The sequence below is a fragment of the Mustela putorius genome, unplaced genomic scaffold (genome assembly GCF_011764305.1).
Source record: "Mustela putorius furo isolate JIRA1106 unplaced genomic scaffold, ASM1176430v1.1 tig00003850_pilon_pilon_pilon, whole genome shotgun sequence".
Taxonomy (NCBI): Eukaryota; Metazoa; Chordata; class Mammalia; order Carnivora; family Mustelidae; genus Mustela; species Mustela putorius.
Window position 1 is genome coordinate 12,594,139 of NW_025422002.1, and position 17,530 is coordinate 12,611,668.

A 17,530-nucleotide genomic window follows, 5' to 3' on the forward strand; every position below is an offset into this window, starting at 1 on the left:
ATCAGTGTTTGGCATTGTCTTACTTTCATCAGAAAGCAATTGGGGCACCTGGCTGGCTCGGTTAGTGTAAAGTATATGACTCTTGATCTCAGGATTGGGAGATGGAAACCCACGTTGAGTGTAGAGATTATTAAAAAAAAAATAAACATTTTTTTAAAAAAAGCTATTTTGGGCCTCCTGAGTGGCTCATTCAGTTAAGTGTCTGCCTTCAGCTCAGGTCCTGTCCCCAGGGTTCCGAGATCAAGTCCTGAATCCGGCTCCCTGCTCAGTGGAGAACCTGCTTGTTCATTTGCCTCTCCCCCTGCTTGTTCATCTGCCTCTCCCCCTGCTTGTGCTCATTTTATTTCCATCAAATAAATAAGATCTTTAAAAAAAAAAAAGGCTATTTTAATCTCCATCTAAGTGTGATTTTACTCAACTCCAGCTGACCTTGTTTGCTTTTCCTCCTGCCTCCCCGTGCAAGTAAAACATTACTGTATAATGAAGTTCATGTAAAGTTAGGGATTACTTAATGGGAAATCACTTTACAAGCAAGGGTGACTGAAAAACTATGTTTTGTTATGCAAGCCAAATTTATACTGCCCACTTTTCACAAATTTCTATGTATTTCTTCCTGTAAATTTTTTTTCTTGGTTTAATATGGTTATTTAATTTTGCAGAGGAAAATCTAATGAGGAATGCTTTCTATTATTACAGCTATTTACATCATTTTTCAGTTTAGCTATATGGTTTTTAAGGGGAAAATACATGGAAAATACACAAATGCTTTTTTACTGATTTTTAATCAATTTGTGACTTTCATATCTTCTTAGACTTAAATTTGCATGAACACATTTCTGTTAAAAATATGTGATCATTGGGACGCCTGGGTGGCTCAGTTGGTTAAGCAGCTGCCTTTGGCTCAGGTCATGATCCCAGTGTCCTGGGATCGAGTCCCACATGGGGCTCCTTACTCAGCGGGGAGCCTGCTTCTCCCTCTGCCTCTGCCTGCCATTCTGTCTGCCTGTGCTTGCTCTCTCCCCCTCTCTCCCTCTGATAAATAAATAAAATCTTAAAAAAAAAAAATATGTGATCATTTTTTGAAGGTGATTTAAGGACATTAATTTATACTTGACGTAAAGAAAAATCAACCTGTAAAATAATTTCTCAAGAATGTGGGATAGTTTCTAATGGACATTTTCTGCTTGCTCTGTTTTTAGGCCTTTTTCCTGGTCTATGCTCTGGGATGTCTGAGTATTTACTATGAGAAGGTAAGATGTTATATTTAAATAAAATCTGCTTAAAATTTTCCTGGTGTTAAAAGCGGGCTGTAGTAATTTTCATATTGCTATAATACAAACTTACCTACCTTCACTGAATGAAATTGGAGTTAAATTTTTTCTCTAGGTTTAGGTTTTGGGCCCTGAATTGTGATTTTTTAGGGTGGGGATAAGATTTTATTTATTTATTTTAGAGACTACAAGTTTGAGCAGGGGGAGGGGAGAGAGAATCCCAAGCAGACTTCATGCTGCTTGTGGAGCCTAATGTGGGGCTTGATCTCACCACCCTGAGATCATGACCTGAGCCAAAGTCAAGAGTGAGACGCTTAACCAACTCAGCCACCCAGGCACCCCCTGAATTGTGATTATTAAGACAGAAGCCAGGTTTGACTCTTTCAGATTGAATTTCATTCCCAGATGCTAGGAAAAGAACAATATCTTAGATAATGATCAGGAAATTGGCATCAGAACAGTACTAAAAATTACAACTGCCAGTGTTCAGTGCCTCCTTTGGTAAAAGCTATGTGTTGGGTACCTTACAGGCAGTACTTCTGGTCCTTGCCTCTGCCTGGTAAGAATTCTACAGATAAGGTAACTGAGGCTTGGAGGAAGTAAGTAACTCAGCCAGGGTCACACAACTAGTCTGGTTAGAATTAATACTTGAAGCTATGTGAAGGTATCTCCAAACCTGTTATTGTGTACTGTAGCCTGCTGCCCTCAGAAGAAAGTTCCACGAGAAGCTGATACCATGGCTTACCTTCTCGTAGAGACCTTGGGGGGCTGGGCACACAGGTAGAAAGGGAGACTTCACTGTACATTTTTATGCTTTTTGAATTTGGACCATGTGAATATAATATCTATTCCAAATAATTCAAATGAATTAAAAAGAGAAAGGTAAGCAGAGCAATAAATAGAATGGGAAAAGCATATTTTGTTTTGTTCTTGGGAGTGCATAGTTTTATCATTCATCAAATTCCAATTATATAAATTCTTTTCAAGAGTATTCCAGTAGTTTGAAATGGGTGATGTTTGATGTTTGATGGGAGACTCATTTTCCCAGATTGTGGCCATTCTTAACCCACCTTGCCTCCTCTCCTGGGCCTTAGTTGAAATTCTTGAGAATATTCCACTGCTACCTAGAATCCTCACCCTCTGTAACATGGTGGGCTCTCCATACTGGAAGTTCAGCCTTCCTTATGAGACCGTTGCTTATTACGGGAGTGCTGAGTGTTTCTTTGCTTTGGAATTTAAAAGCCACATATGTATGGAGTTTCTACCTTAGGAACAATTAAAAGAAGAAGAAGGAGCAGAAGAAAGGAAGAAAATAACTGTATTTCATATTTATGGATTTAAAATCTCAAGCTGAGACAAACTGAACAGGTTTCATTGACTGAGCCTTAAACCAATTAAATGAATTAAATGTTCCCAGAACCAAGCCATTCTCCGTCTCTTCATACCCTCCGTTAGGAACAGAATTCTCTTTAAAGCAGTTGCATTATTCATTTGTGCCATGAGATAAATTCTTTAGTTCCAAAGACTAAATGGGGCATCTTTTTTTAAGCTTTTATAAAATTATATTTTGATTTCCTGAATGTGGCCTGACATACAGTAGCTACTCAACTTGGGTCAATGAAATGTTTGGGACATCCTGCCCTCCAGCTTTGGCGGACTTGTTGCCCTCAAGCACCTGACACTCGCTCACTCCTCTCCCTGGAGTGTTCTCATGCAACACCCACCGCCACCCCCAGTCCTCCTGCTGCTCCAGGCTCCCCCCATCCCCACCACCCCCAGTCCCCTCTGTTGCCCCCGGTACCCCCAATCACCCCCTTCTACTTGGCTGCTTCCTCCTCATCTCAGATGTTGCTGTTGCATGGAGGCCCTTCCCAGAGCAGTGCTCTCTGATGGAAGTGAATATAAACCTCAGACAGGAGCTGCATGATTCATTTTAAATTTCCTGGTAGCCGCATTGAAGGGGTTAAAAGAAAAAAAGTCTTATTATTTACAGAATTTCTTGAACTCAATATATCATTCTTGTGTTCCTACCGAGTCTTTGAAATTCGCTGTGTATTTTCCACCTGAGGCCCATCTCCCTTCTGGCCTGTGTCTGGTGCTGCCACACTGGGTAGCACAGGCCTAGATTCTCTGTTAAGCCCGTTGGTCATGGGTGCTGTGTGTGTTTACTGCTGGTACAGATGTCAGTTCACTGGCTTGATGACGAGCAAAAACATACATAATAATGCCCTTTTTTTCTTTCATTAACATTAGGAGCCTTTAACAATCCTGAAGCTCTGGAAAGCTTTCACTGCAGTTCAGCCCACATTCAGGACTACATACATGGCATACCATTACTTCAGAAGCAAGGGCTGGGTGCCCAAAGTGGGACTTAAGTATGGGACAGATTTATGTAAGTACTTCCTGAATCGGTAGAATGCTGGTTCTCAGGGTGAAAACTGAATTGGTAATAAGTACTGTTGCTGGTTTTTTCCTAAAATGATACCTTCATTTTGGCTTAGATAAAAATATTTGGGTTGGGGTGGAGGGTTTGTCCAGAAGGAACGAAAAGGAAGTCTAAGGGGAAAGCCTGGAGATAGAAGCCTGTAGCCCCAAGTATTCAGGTTTTCTTCTCACCTGCTCTGTAATCTGAGAAAAGAGTTTTATATCCCTCATTCCCCTCCTCTCATTAGCCATGTGATTGTGTGATACAGGGCAATCTCTTATCCTCTAGGCCTCAATTGTCTCATCTGACAAGTGAGAATGATCATACAATCCTAATAATCCCACCGATCCTTTGGTTGACCACTTACTATGTGTCAAGCATTTTAAAATTAATTATCTCATTTAATCTCTAAAGCAATCTTATGCGACTGATACTCTTATTATTTAATTTTTTTTCTGATTATGATTGTGAGAGAATGGGTCATTTGCCTCTAATAGTTTCCAGGGTCAGCAACTTAACAGAGCTTGGCTTTGAATTCTGAAGTCCAGACTCTTAGAAACTGCCTCCTCTTATCTTGAAGTAAGGATTCTGGACCAGATGAGCACTTCAGTCAACAGATAATTACTGAGAGTCTTCTATGGGCCAGGTGTTCTTAGGGGCCAGGAATGCAGAGGTGAATGAGACTAACACAAAGCTGCCTTGATGGAGCTGCTTGCATTCTGGCTGGGGAGATGAATAAGCCAATAAGTAAATGTATAATGTAATTTCAGGGGCTATTACATACTAAGAAAAATAAAACAGAGTAAAGGATAGAAAGTGAAGAAAATTAGTTAGGAAAGGACTCTGAAAAGATGTGACCACAAACAAAAATATGACCACAGTGAGGGAACAGGTCACTTGAGAATCTGGGGAAGAACAGGGTAGGCACAAAGTGAACAGCAAGTGCAAAGTCCCTCGGGCAGGAATGAGCTCGGTCAATCTCAGGAACAATGTAAAGACAGGGTGTCTAGAACTTAGAGATCCCAGGAAAGAGTGAAGAACATAGTAGGCACAAGGTAAAGAACAAGCACAAAAGCCCTGAGGCAGGGAAGTCTCAGGAACAGCATAAAGACAGTGTTTAGAATTTGGAGATCCCAAGGGTAGAGTGACTTGAGGTGATGTCTTTAAGTTGGGCTTACACAGAGCATGTAGGGCCTGGTTGTTTTTCTGGTGATTGGAAGTCTTGGGAGATTTTGAGCAAAGAAGTGTCTTGAAATGAACAGGACCCTCTGTCGTCTCTGTTACTAATGGACAATGGGGTGGGTCGGGGACGAAAATGAAGCAGAGAGACTTAATTAGGAAAACTGAGCCCAACTAGCCCTGCAGACAGATTGGATGTCAGAATTTCATTTAAGAGGAATCAGGGATAATGCCTGCATACCTGGAAAATGATTCTAGAGCACAGGAATGCCTTCAGATATAAATTTGGAGTTGTCATTAATGTAAGCAGCCCTCAAAGCCACAGGCCCAGGTGAGTGGACATAGGTCCTGGGGTCCCTTCCAGCACTTGTTTCACTGCTAAGTCCCTCAAACTCATTTTCTACATCTGCTAAGTGAGGGTGCTTCCTAGATGTTTTCAGAATTATGAGGCTCAAATAAAAATGTCAAGCTCTTTGAGAAATCTTCTGAGAAGTCATGGCCCTGAGGTCTTGTGAGCTGTGTCATATGCTTGTTTCATGTGTTCTGAGCCTTTTTCTTTTTTTAACACACAAAACCAATTCAATTTTTTTTAATTTTAAGTGTTATAAAATTGTGCTTAACCTGAAATCATAGGATAGTCTTCAGGAGACCCTAGCATAAAATACTGTGTTTGTAGATTGGTGTGTTTTTCTGATCAAGAGTCCACCTCTTTCATTAAATTCTTTAGTAGGGAAGGAGGGTGTCAGCAGTCCAAAATGAAGGTTAAAGATTTCCTAATCCTCTAAGATAAATGGCTTCTTTTGTTTCTTCCATGCCTGGATTTCAGGTACAGATACACTGACTTAGGGTTAGCACACAAATGACCAGGATAAGCTTGAGATTAGCTTGTTGGGTTTCCACATAATTGTGTTCGCTACAGTTCACGATGCTTAAATAAGTTATGTGCCTGTTTCATTTTCCTTCATTGGCTTCCCACCCTGTTCTCCTTTTCATTCTCTTGTAAGAATAGCTGTTTGGTGCAAACGCTTGGCAGGTCTTCCTCAGCTTTCTCATTGTATGAGTGAAATTTGAGTTAGAATTTTCCAGTTAACAAGGCTGCCCGCTTACTTTCAGAGATGGCATGGGACTAGTCAAAAGAGCTCTTTGGCCTCACAGCCAGCTCTTTCTCTTTACTGTGTGGCTTCAGGCAAGTTACTTCATCTCTCTGAGTGTCCATTTGCTCATCATATAACATGGATACCACCATCTTTACAAAAAATAAATTAAAAATTGCAGGGGAAGGGGGCCTTTGTTGAGTGCCTTCTAAGCATACCTGAGGTATGATCATGTATGATGACTGATGTACTTTCAATTATAAGCCATATTTGTGAAGTCATTTTTTTTATTAATTTTTTTTTAAGATTTTATTTATTTATTTGACAGAGACAGAGAGAGACAGCAAGAGGCTGGGGGTGGGGGGAATGGGAGAGGGAGAAGCTGGCTTCCCGCTGAGCAGGGAACCTGATGGAGGGCTCAATCCCAGGATCCTGGGATCATGACCTGAGCCAAAAGCAGAGGCTTAAAGACTGAGCCACTGAGGCGCCCCTGAAGAGTCATTTTTAAAACAAATCGCCTAATAGGGATGGTTGAAAGGACAGATTTTTTTTTTTTTTAAAGAAATGAAACAACTGTTATTTCCCAACTCCCTGGAGGCCTTTGCCACAGCTGGGTCATATCATGTACTTTGAGCTGCTTGTATAATTAATGTGAGACCAGGTTTCTGGACCAGCAGCAACATGAGGGGTGTCTTCACATTTCCTGCTTTAGCAGGGGTTCACAAGCAGTGCTAGCCTGGGATAAGAGGAACAGCTTCCTGGGGTGCCTGGCTGGCTCAGCTGGTGGAGCATGCAACTCTTGATCTCAGGGTTTTAAGTTGAAACCCCATGTTGGGTGTAGATATTACTTAAAATCTTTTTTTTTAAAAGAAAAGAAAAGAGAAACAGCTTCCTAAGCTTTTCCTCTGCTCTAGGCACAGGCGCTTGGTGCCCGATGGTTTTTAACAATAATATTATTTTAATTTTAAGGGCCAGTGACCAAATCAGGCATATCCTAGAGCTGTCAACACAGGTTAAGCCCAGGACATCCCCTCATAACTATTGTTTCTGCTTAAAGAGGTAATGACCCATGACAAAGGGCCATTATGAAATTCACATCTTATCAGGAAACTCTTCCCTTGAATAAATCTTGTCAATCCCTTTTCATTCCAGGAGCAGTACTCAGAACAAATGATATGGATCTCAAATTGAGTTCAACTGCTGAGCTACTTGACCTTGATCACCCACTGGTGAAAACCAGATTAGAAACCAAGTGGGAGCCTTTCCTTATATTCCCCACCCAAAGGTTCCCACATCTGCTGGCTCTCATGGTGACCCAGCACTTTGCCTTGGTGCTTTTCTTCCTTCATCTTATTTAATCTTAATACTCCTGTGAGGCATATGGCATTCACTTCCTTTTATAAGACACTGGGGAAATTATAGTTTAGAAGGTTCAAGGAAGTTGCCAGGGGTCCCCCAGCAAGTAAGTGTGGAGGTTGGCTCTGTCTGGGTCCAAGCTCCGTGTGCTTCCACCACACCAGACTGCTTCTGCTGGCCAGAAAGCTGAAAACCAGCTCCAGGTGTATATTTTTTTTCTGACACATGCAGCTACTGGTTGACGTGACTGACTTAAGATCTAGTTACTCCTAAGCCTCCCTCCCACCCTGACTGAGTTGGGTCATGTAATTTCATAGCTGCCTATGAATTAGAAGTCTCAAGACAAGTGGAATGATGGGAGACGTTAGAAGCCAGCAGAGTACCTGGTTCCCAGAGACCAGAGGAGCCCTCCCTAGTCATGAGACCCAGCTCAGAGACTGATAGCTGGTTCTGCATCCAGGAAGAGGCATCAGAGCAGCTCCTCTGTACTCACCACAAACAAAGAGCTGTGCCTTCTTCCCATGTCTTGGTTCTTTCCTAAACCACTCTCTTGGCTTATTTTTCAAGTTAAACATTTTAAATATATTTTTATTTATTTATTTATTTGGCAGAGAGATCACAAGTAGGCAGAGAGGCAGGCAGAGAGAGAGGAGGAAGCAGGCTCCCTTCTGAGCAGAGCACCTGATGTGGGGCTCCATCCCAGGACACTGAGATCATGACCTGAGGTGAAGGCAGAGAGGCTTAACCCACTGAGCCACCCAGGTGCCCCACATTTTAAATATTTTTATTAACATTTTCCACATCTGCTCACACAACCCATAGTATTTCTACATGCAACTCATAAGAATAGGGACATTCTCCTACATAACTATAACACCGTGCAACACCTGAGAGAAATCAGAACTTAGAGTATCATCAAAATACCAGAAAACTTGAATTTCTCTCTGTTGTCCCCCAAATGTCTTTTGCAGCTATGGGGATTTTGTTGTTGTTTTAATGCAGGCTCTACTCATAGTTCATGTATCACATCTGGTGTTAGGTTTCTCTTATTTTGCTAGGATTGCCATAAGAGATTACCAAAGTCTGGGGGGCTTAAAACAACAGAAATTCATTTCCTCACAGCTCTGGAGGCTGGCAGTCTGCTGGGAAGTAGGGGACATTGATCCCTTGCATCGTCAGCAGCTAGTGGCACCGGGCATCCCTTGGATTATGGTGGCATCACTCCATCTCTGCAAAGAGCCCTTTCCAAAGAAGGCCACCTCCCAGATTCCAGGGATTAGGACATGAATGTATCTTTTGGGGGCCACCATTCACCCCACCACAACCTCTTTAGCTTTTTTTAAAATCTATAACAGTTTTTCTACCTTGTTTGGTTTTCATGACTTTTTTTTTTTTTTTTTTTTGAAGAGTCCTATAGGATATCCCACATTCTAGATATGTTTGTTTCCTCACGATTAGACTCTGGCTCACATTCTTTGGCTTGCGTCTGTGCTGTGGGTATTGTACCCCGTCAGGAGGTACTTAATGTCAGGCTGTCCCACTGTTGATGATACTAAGTTTGATTAGCTGGCTAAAGTGACCATTATCATATATCCATTGTAAAATTGTGTATTTCCTTTTGTAATTGACAACAAATGGGTGGATGAGACTGTGCATATCTGCATCCCCAATAATTATAATGGTTTCCCAGATTGGTTTTTTCCCTGATCATTTTCTAATTCTGTCATTCCTTCCACATGCCATGTCTGGCTTACATTTATAAGAAGGAGCTTTCTCTTTTTCCCATTCTCTCAGACTTTGTTTTTTAATGCCCAGGATTTCTTAGACTTCGAAAGTTTTCATCTTTCTGCTTGAGAGGCATTTTTGTAAAACGATTTTATTGTTCACTCTGAAGACGCTGTCATCATTATGAATACTATCCCAGGTAGCATTTTGAACCCTCACTTTATGCCAGCCACTGTGCCGACAACTCTATCTTCAATTACTACCCCCAGATTTTATAAGAAGGAGATTGAAACACAAGGTGTTGTCCTTTGGTCTTGACACTGAAAAGACTTGAACCTGGGTCTGATGCCGCTGTTCATGCTTGTAACTTGTAAGCTATACCACCAACCTTATCAGTCATCTGAAATGATCCAACTTAGGGGTGGAGGCTGCTTTCCAGCTATGTAATGTTCTAGTGTCCCAGAAGCATGTTAGAGATGTGTGCCTGATCGTAAGTAATAGTATTTGAGTGCTGGAAAAGATCTCAGTTGCCCCTTGTTCTTCATGTTGCAATTTTGGAAACTGAGGCTCAGAGATGTTAGTAACTTTTTTGAAGTCATACAACCATGAGTGGCAGAAACCAGGCAGGTAGCAAAACTCCTGAATTCAAGTTCATTCCAGTACATGGTTTCCTTCCCTACACCACATCTCAGAAAGCTGAGGATTGTATGTTAGGGTATTTACTTAAATTTGTCCCCTTAACACACAGTGAATTTGAGCTGACTTGCCAAATCCTTTGGCTACAATTTAAATAGGAAATATCATAGTAAGAAGGAAACATGACCCTCGTAAATGTAGTCTAGGTGAAGGATTGCTGTGATGTCCATGGGCCTACGGGTTACTACTCATGCTGTCAAGTTGGCTCTGAGCTTGCTGAGCCTAAGGGAAATGTGATTAGCTATAGTACTGGCATGGCCAAAAAGGAAAATTTTCTCAATTCCTCAAAGGATAAAAAGCTTGCCTGCATTGATTTTGCACTGGGGATAGTCACAAGCTTATAGATATAATTGTGTATTAGTAAAGATAATTTTATACCTGTAGTTACATATAAACCCCAGATCTCCGAGGCTTAACAACAGAAGTTAATTTTTCATGTGCAATCTGAAAACTGGTATCTCTGAGTGGTGATGCAGATCAACTCCCAAAGGTGCTTCAGGAGTCTAGCCTTCTTCCTTATGCCTCCGTGGTCTTCGAAGGTCATCTTCTAAAAGGACTAAGTACAGGCTTGGTACATGGCAGGGTCTTATGGGCCAGCCTGGCTGCTTGGGAGACTGAGAGACATGATCTAGCCACGTGCCTAGAAAGAGAGGGAATGAGTTTGATAAACAGACTTACCACAGACTTTGTGCCTCTGAAGGGTTCCCTATGCAGTTCAAGATTCTCCAGGTCAGAGTCCTTGCCCCAGGCTCTTGTGGGCACTGGCTTTCGACCTCCACAGATTGACAGAAGGGCAGACTCATCTCCAAATGGCCTGTATGATTACATGACTGTTTTCCCCACCTGACTGAATTTCTTAAAAAGTAGTGATGATTCTTACTCATTTCTAGCACCAAAACTCCAGCCAGCTTGTACCTGGCTGGAGTAGCTCAGACCCTTTGAATTACTTTGATTTGAAATTAATAACAAAATATTGGTCAACATTATATGTACTTCGCATTTTTCTTTTAAGATTTTATTTATTTATTTGACAGAGATCACAAGCAGGCAGAGAGGCAGGCAGAAAGAGAGGAGGAAGCAGGCTCCCCGCTGAGCAGAGACCCCCCCGATGCGGGGGTCGATCCCAGGACCCTGGGATCATGACCTGAGCCGAAGACAGAGGCTTTAACCCACTGAGCCACCCAAGCGCCCCTGTACTTCGCATGTTTAACATCATTTCACATTCTCACTCTGGAAGAGTATAAGACAAGAGGCAAGACCAAAATCACTTGTATTTGAATTTGGATTTCATTTGTGAGGTGAGGATGAGATAAAATTGTTAGGATCCTGGCCACAGATTTGCTTTACTAATTGCTTTTTGTTCCAGGGGAAGAAAACAGTTTGGGTTTTAAAAATAGACCACAGGGCATATTGCAGATTACCCATATACAGATAATCGGGTATTTATGTCTCTTTAGAGAAGAGAAAATGCCACTAATAAGATTTTGATTTCAAGTGGTTATACATTTTCTTTCTTTTTCTTTGCAGTGTTGTATCGAAAAGGCCCTCCATTTTACCACGCAAGGTTTGGAGTGATTTTTAAATAAGTTTATCGTTTAAAGGAACAGGAGGAAATTTCTGTCTTCCAGTGTAATTTTCAGTGCCACAGAAACTATTACAGTCGTGTTTCTCTTGACCTATTAGGAATAGATGCTCTAAATCTGTGCCTTATACATTAACATTGTTGTACTATATGTAAAATAATGAATAGGTTATGACAAATGTGTTGTATGTAGTGTTACACTTTTAGTTAATCTATTGCAGTAATTGTTCATCTTAATATCAGTGAGTGTTAATATCTAAACAGTTAAGTGAATTCATGGCTTTCTTATTGGAAGCAACATTTCTGTTCTCTCCTTGTCAGTGTTGAGATGAGCCTGAAAGTTTTTAATGTAAAGCAAACGTTTTCATTAATACTTTTCCCAATAACTTGCAAGGACATTTAGGATTAGATGATGTATGTTTTATTTTCTGTATCTTTGTACTTGGTAGAATAAGCATTATTCATTTAAAGAGGTTGATTTCATGCTGTTTATTTTTATAATGCCTTCTGTGTCTTCCAGTTACTCTGTCATTATTGAGTTGGTCGATGACAATTTTGAGGGCTCTCTTCGCAGACCTTTCAGTTGGAGGTCACTGGCTGCCTTGAGCAGAGTTTCAGTTAATGTCTCCAAGGTAACAACATCAGCTTTCACATTCATGTGTCCCTTAAAATGGTTGGATTTTTTTTTTTATTAAATGTAATAGAATCATAGAAGTCATCTGTAGGAACTTCACACCTGCCAGCGAGAAGGGGCTAGAAGCTGACCTCCTCTCACTTTCCCTGTCATCACCCACTCGTGCTGAGCTCCAAGAATTGAGCTTCAGAATTTCCTGTAGTGATTGATGTAGGTGGGCCTTGCCTTCCTCCCCAGAAGTGCTATCAGCATATGCTCAACAGTCACTCACACACATTCACAAGGGAGTCAAAACATTGGTAAATTTCTTTTCAGAGCTAGCAGATCTCTTGAAGAGAAAGGAAGGATATTAATATTTATGGCTGAACACTGTACGTGTTTTCTCACCACTGTGTTGTTATCCTCATCGCTAAGGGTGAGGAATCAATCAGAATCAGATCCTGAGTGACAAAGCCAAGATCACACAGCTTATATGCAGAATTGGGATTTAAACCCACAGTCATCCAACTGCCTGGTTGTGTTCTGCTGGATTCTGCAGCCATCAAGATAGGCGGGAAATTTCATCTTACACCAGAACTACTAAGGATGAAAGCTTTGTGTGTTCTCTGTCATCCAAAAGTTTGCTAACTGAACACAGATTGTGAACCCCCTCTGGCTGTGTCCCAGTGCTCTTAGAGGTGCGGTGGCAGGGGAGACCAGAAGGTCCAGCAGAGGCCAGGTGGAAACAATCTTGAGTCCAGGTTAAGTTGCTTATGCATGGCCTATAAAAAGCAACATTGTCTGTTAGAAATAGGGAGTCTATACTGCTTTTAGTACTTTTAGACCCACTTTATGGGACTTGTTGCATATATTTAATATTTTAAATACTGGGTTTATAACCCATATATTTGCTTTATTTGCATTCTCTTGCCATGTCCACAATGACTAAATGGCAGGTCCTTAGTCTAGCTCTCAGGCCCAGTCATGTTCCTAGGAGGTAATTAATGTGCTTTGTAAGTTTCCAAGAGCGCACGATGGGAGGGAATGGAGCCTGCCTGCATTTCCTGCACCGAAATTTATGTTGTTATTGTGTGGAATGTGGACATTTTCTTCATCTCTCAATAGGAACTGATGCTGTGCTATTTGATTAAACCCTCTACCATGACTAACAAAGAGATGGAGTCCCCAGAATGTATGAAACAAATTAAAGTTCAGGTAGGTAAACTCAGAGACAGACTCATGGCATCCCAAAGATTCCATCCATCATATTGTGTCCTCTGGAACATGTGGTCCCAAGAAAAAAAATGAAAACCATCTTTCCTTGGTAACAGGAAGCCCCCGCAGAGGCCCTCTCCCTGCTGAGCCCACTCTCACTCCTCCGTAATTCCTGCTGCCACTTTCTCTGCTGTGTCATTTGGCTTCCGTTATTCCCCACCATCCAGCTGATGCTGCTTTTACAGACGGCCTGGGACCTCCTGGCCAGACCTCCCCCAGGTCTCAGTCCCAGAAACTAAAGTGGTGCTGCTAACTCACTCCCCCACTTGAACTTCTTGTCTGGCTTCTGAGTCTTCTGGCAGGTGTTCTCCGCCACGGCGGCCATCCTGTTACCCAGTATTAGTGACTATTTCTGCCCCTCGCCCTGCCTGTGACTGCTCCCCCACATCTAGCATATTGTCAGTTTTCTTTGTCTCTCACCTTGCACCCTTTCTTGTTCGCACTGCTCTGTCCTGCTGCAGCCTTGCCAGCCAGCCCCAGTGCCCGTGCCTCATCTGAGCAGTTTTCCCTGCTCGCACCCCCTAGGTTAGCTGTTCTTCGTGTGCCAGCCCAGCCCACTGCTCCCTTCTTAGTGCTGGCCTGGATATACCAGCACAGTCTCAGAGCTGGTTCTAATGGTAAAGGCTCGCTTTCATACCGGCACTCCTGTTCCTGCAATGTGCTAATGGAATACCACTGCCAACACAAGTTTAGCTTTAAAAATCTTGGTGTGATTACGGCAGATGGTATTTGCATGGAAGGTGTGTATTGCTACCTTCCCCTTAGCCCCAGGTGTTTCAGTGACAAGGAATGGGAGTGGATATCATCATTCTATAGACGGTTCTTTGTGAAATGTTGCTGTGATCCCACAGGCCTAGCATGTTCTTTCATTTCTGTTCTTGAAATTTTTAGTCACCTTTTTATTTTCATTGGTTACAGGAGGTGATTCTAAGTCGTTGGGTTTCTTCACGAGAGAGGAGTGACCAAGATGAACTTTAATGATTCAACCTCAGAATTCTGCTTTATCAACAAATGCTATTGAGTCTCCTACAGTAAGCCAAGTTCAGTGTGAGGTAGAGTCCTCTTATTATAATCGCCTGATAATTGAAAAGTTTTAAAGGGCATAGCAGTCCCAGCACCAAGAAGCAGTTAGTATTTTACAAGATAAGATTACACAGGGGAGAAAAAAGAGCCCCTTGCTGGCCTCAGATTCTGTCCTTGGGTCAGTAACTGACTCCCGCCTGATTTTGAGCAGCTTGTCTGTGGGCCGGGGTCCTCATCCATTCAGTAAGCAGGTGTGACTAGATGAGTCCCAAGAGGACTCTTCCGGCGGCAGGGAAATTCTGTTACTCTCTGATTTTACTTGAAAATGACAGTAGTTTACATTTATGTGGCATAGAACAGTTTCCCAAACACTCGTACACGTGTGTCTCTTAATACTCACCTCCATGCCATTCCTGAGAGAGTGCCAGAAAGGAGATTTGGGGATTGTAAGGCTCTGTATTCTGTTATGTTAAAGGGAACAAATAATGTGTATCTCACCTTATCTAAGAACCTGAACCAATTACTCAAATGCTTAAAAATCTGTTTAATAACTGTCAAGGATTTTCATGTCATAAAGCCTTTAAAACCTAATCTTTAGCTCTCCACAAACTCACTGATGGACATGCTTGTGTATAGTACAGTATTAGAGAAAAATTGCATCATGCTTCAGTGAACTTGTTATAAAATTTTTAAAATGTAGTGAAATAATGTATGGAGTTATATAATGAATGCAGTTAGCATTTGGTAAAACACAATAAACCAAGCCTTTTTCAGATTGCTTGCGTACCATTGAAGGTTTGCAGGGTGGCGGCGGGGGTGGAGGGGCAGACGAGCAGGGGAGAGGACAGTATTGGTGTGAGGGAAACAAATGTCAGATTCGTCCATTGTCCAAATTCAAGACACTGGCAGACAGTCTTCTTCTTGGCACTTAATATCCCAGAAGTGGATGGTACGAGCTGGAAGCTGAGAGATGACTGAGATGGGAATCTGTGTGCATTCCTCGGCCGGCAGCCTGAGATGCTGCTTGTAGCTGTGTGTGTTAACATGGTGCTTCTGTTCACAGCAGGATCCTGCTCCCTCACCCGAGAATCATTGTATCTGTATGGCCTCCGTTTTAAAGATTTGGCATTCAAATGAAGGAGGTTGTCCACTTTTTCCCCTACCTCAGACCAATAATGATCATCACTTTGAAAGAGTCTCTTAGTAGTAAGTCCTTGCTCTTCATTAGTGATGCTAATACTTCAATATTTTTACTACCCGCTTTGCTTTCTCTAAGCTCCTTAGCAAAGTCAAAGACTTGGCTTTGAAGCAGCACCCTCTCAAAACCCTGATGGTCAGCAAAATTTCTGGAGCCATTTTTTTCCCTATTTCATCTGTCATTGGTGGTGATGTTTCTCTCCAAGCCTGATCAGTGTATCATGTGCCTTTTTGGTAAAAACTCTACCATGAATCCTTCATCAAAATCTTGTCCTGTGAGCACTCCACGTCATGTATCTTATCATCAGCTAATGTGTCTTCAAGGTTGTGGGGACCTCCTTCATGTAACGGCCACATTAAAGATGCAGAAAAGCCACAAGACTACACAGGTATTATTTCTAACTGAAGGCTCTAGAAGAATGTTCAAAAGCATCATCTTTAGACCAGCCTCTTAGAAAAGATTTTCCTTCTTCAGGTCCACAGTGTGAATGTCATGTAGCAGCCCATGCGCTCTTCAGCATTACCCAGGAGCCCTGGGGTTCTGGAATGATGTACCACAAAGGTTTTGGTTTACATGAGCCTCACAGTTACCAGCCAAAAGAGTAGGATTAGCTTATCTGTAGATGCATTATGTCCTGGAACTTTTTTCTCACCTTCTGAAATAAATGTAACAGATGGCGTGTATTTTCTTTTTAAAAAGCTCAGGTTGAGCAAGATTGGAAATTTGTTCTGTGATAAAACCACCTTCAGGCATGGCTGTGGTTCACTGGGGGAGATGCTGCTGCCTCACTGAAAACGGAAGTTGCTTCACCTGCTCTCTTCAAAGTGTGTTTATGTGGCTCTTAAATCATGAACCTTCCAGGCTTGCTTCAAAACGAATTCTTCACCAAATCCTCCCTCTGCTCCAGCACTTTCCAGCCCTCCCAAGGCATCTAAGCTGCCCATTGTAGCAACATGTGCTTAGGGGCATCGCGCTGACCAGTTGTGCACCCTCCATACAAGGATTTCACTGGCTTTATAAAAGTAGCATGCCACACTCAAGAGCACCATCATACTTTGTGGAACCAACACTTTTTCCAAGTTCTGTTTTGTCACCCAGTGCAAAAAACCATACGCAAATAAAGGGGGAACACGTGTTTGGCCAGGATTCTTTTATATGATCACCTTTCTCAATATATTATCACTTTTTTTTTCTTCTAAGGGGATTTCCTAGGCCTTTAAAACTCACCTACTTTTTTTTTTTTTTTTTTTTTTTTTTTTTTTTTTAAGATTTCTATTTATTTATTTGACAGCACAACCGAGGGGAGTGGGAGAGGGAGAAGCAGGCTCTCCACTGAACAGAGAGCCCAATATGGGACTCGATCCCAAGACCCTGGGATCATGACCCGAGCCAAAGGCAGACACTTAACACTTAACCAGCTGAGTCACCCAGGTACCCAAAACACTTACTTTCTTCATGAGCTTTTCCATTTCCATAAGAGACATTTTTACTCAATAAAGCGGGGGAAATGATGTGACCATACGCCACCATCCAAATAGCACAGGCATTGGATGGTTAGCTAAGACTAGCACAGGCTATGTGCTTCAGGCACTAGTTGAGTGATTTTTCTGCAGACTCAGACTCATTTTGGGGTCGGTGGGTGGGGGTAGCCAATATGGAATACCTTTTTTTTTTGAAAAATTATTATAGCAAAAAATATATATTATTATAGCAAATAAATAGTGGAGGTTAAGATGGGGCAGACACCTGTGTTCATGCTTCTCCCACAACAGACTTTTGAGTTTCTGCCCTAGGACGAAGGTTTTGCATCTCAGAGATGTGACCACCACACGCCACTGCCACCAAGTGCAAGTGGAGGACTTGACCCGAGAGCTCTCGGTCCTGGGTTTAGTGCCTTTACAAGATCTCCACAGCAGAAGTGACACCGGCTTAGAAAAACATGTGAAATCAGAAATACAGCACAGATGACTTTCAGTTGCTTCCAGGCATGCGGTGGGGGGTTGAGGGTGGACAGGAAGCACTCTTGTAAGAACCACCATACCTACCATCTGTTAAAGTGGTTATTTGAGTAGTTGATTATTTTACGATGATTC

At 42.1% G+C, this 17,530-nt stretch overlaps 1 protein-coding gene across 5 annotated transcripts in view; it reads left to right on the plus strand.

Annotated features, from left to right (window-relative positions):
* TSEN2 (tRNA splicing endonuclease subunit 2) overlaps positions 1 to 16,583 on the plus strand; it is a 42,403-nt gene extending 25,820 nt beyond the window's left edge. For 2 of the 5 annotated variants that reach the window (XM_004738550.3, XM_004738551.3), the window contains 6 exons: positions 1,200 to 1,250; positions 3,525 to 3,663; positions 11,274 to 11,310; positions 11,849 to 11,960; positions 13,067 to 13,156; positions 14,135 to 15,012. In XM_004738550.3, the coding sequence (XP_004738607.1) occupies positions 1,200 to 1,250; positions 3,525 to 3,663; positions 11,274 to 11,310; positions 11,849 to 11,960; positions 13,067 to 13,156; positions 14,135 to 14,194 (489 nt within the window). In that variant the 3' untranslated portion in view covers positions 14,195 to 15,012. The other 3 variants (XR_001178936.2, XR_001178938.2, XR_006601561.1) reach the window with 3 other exon arrangements.
* Positions 16,584 to 17,530: the final 947 nt, after the last annotated feature.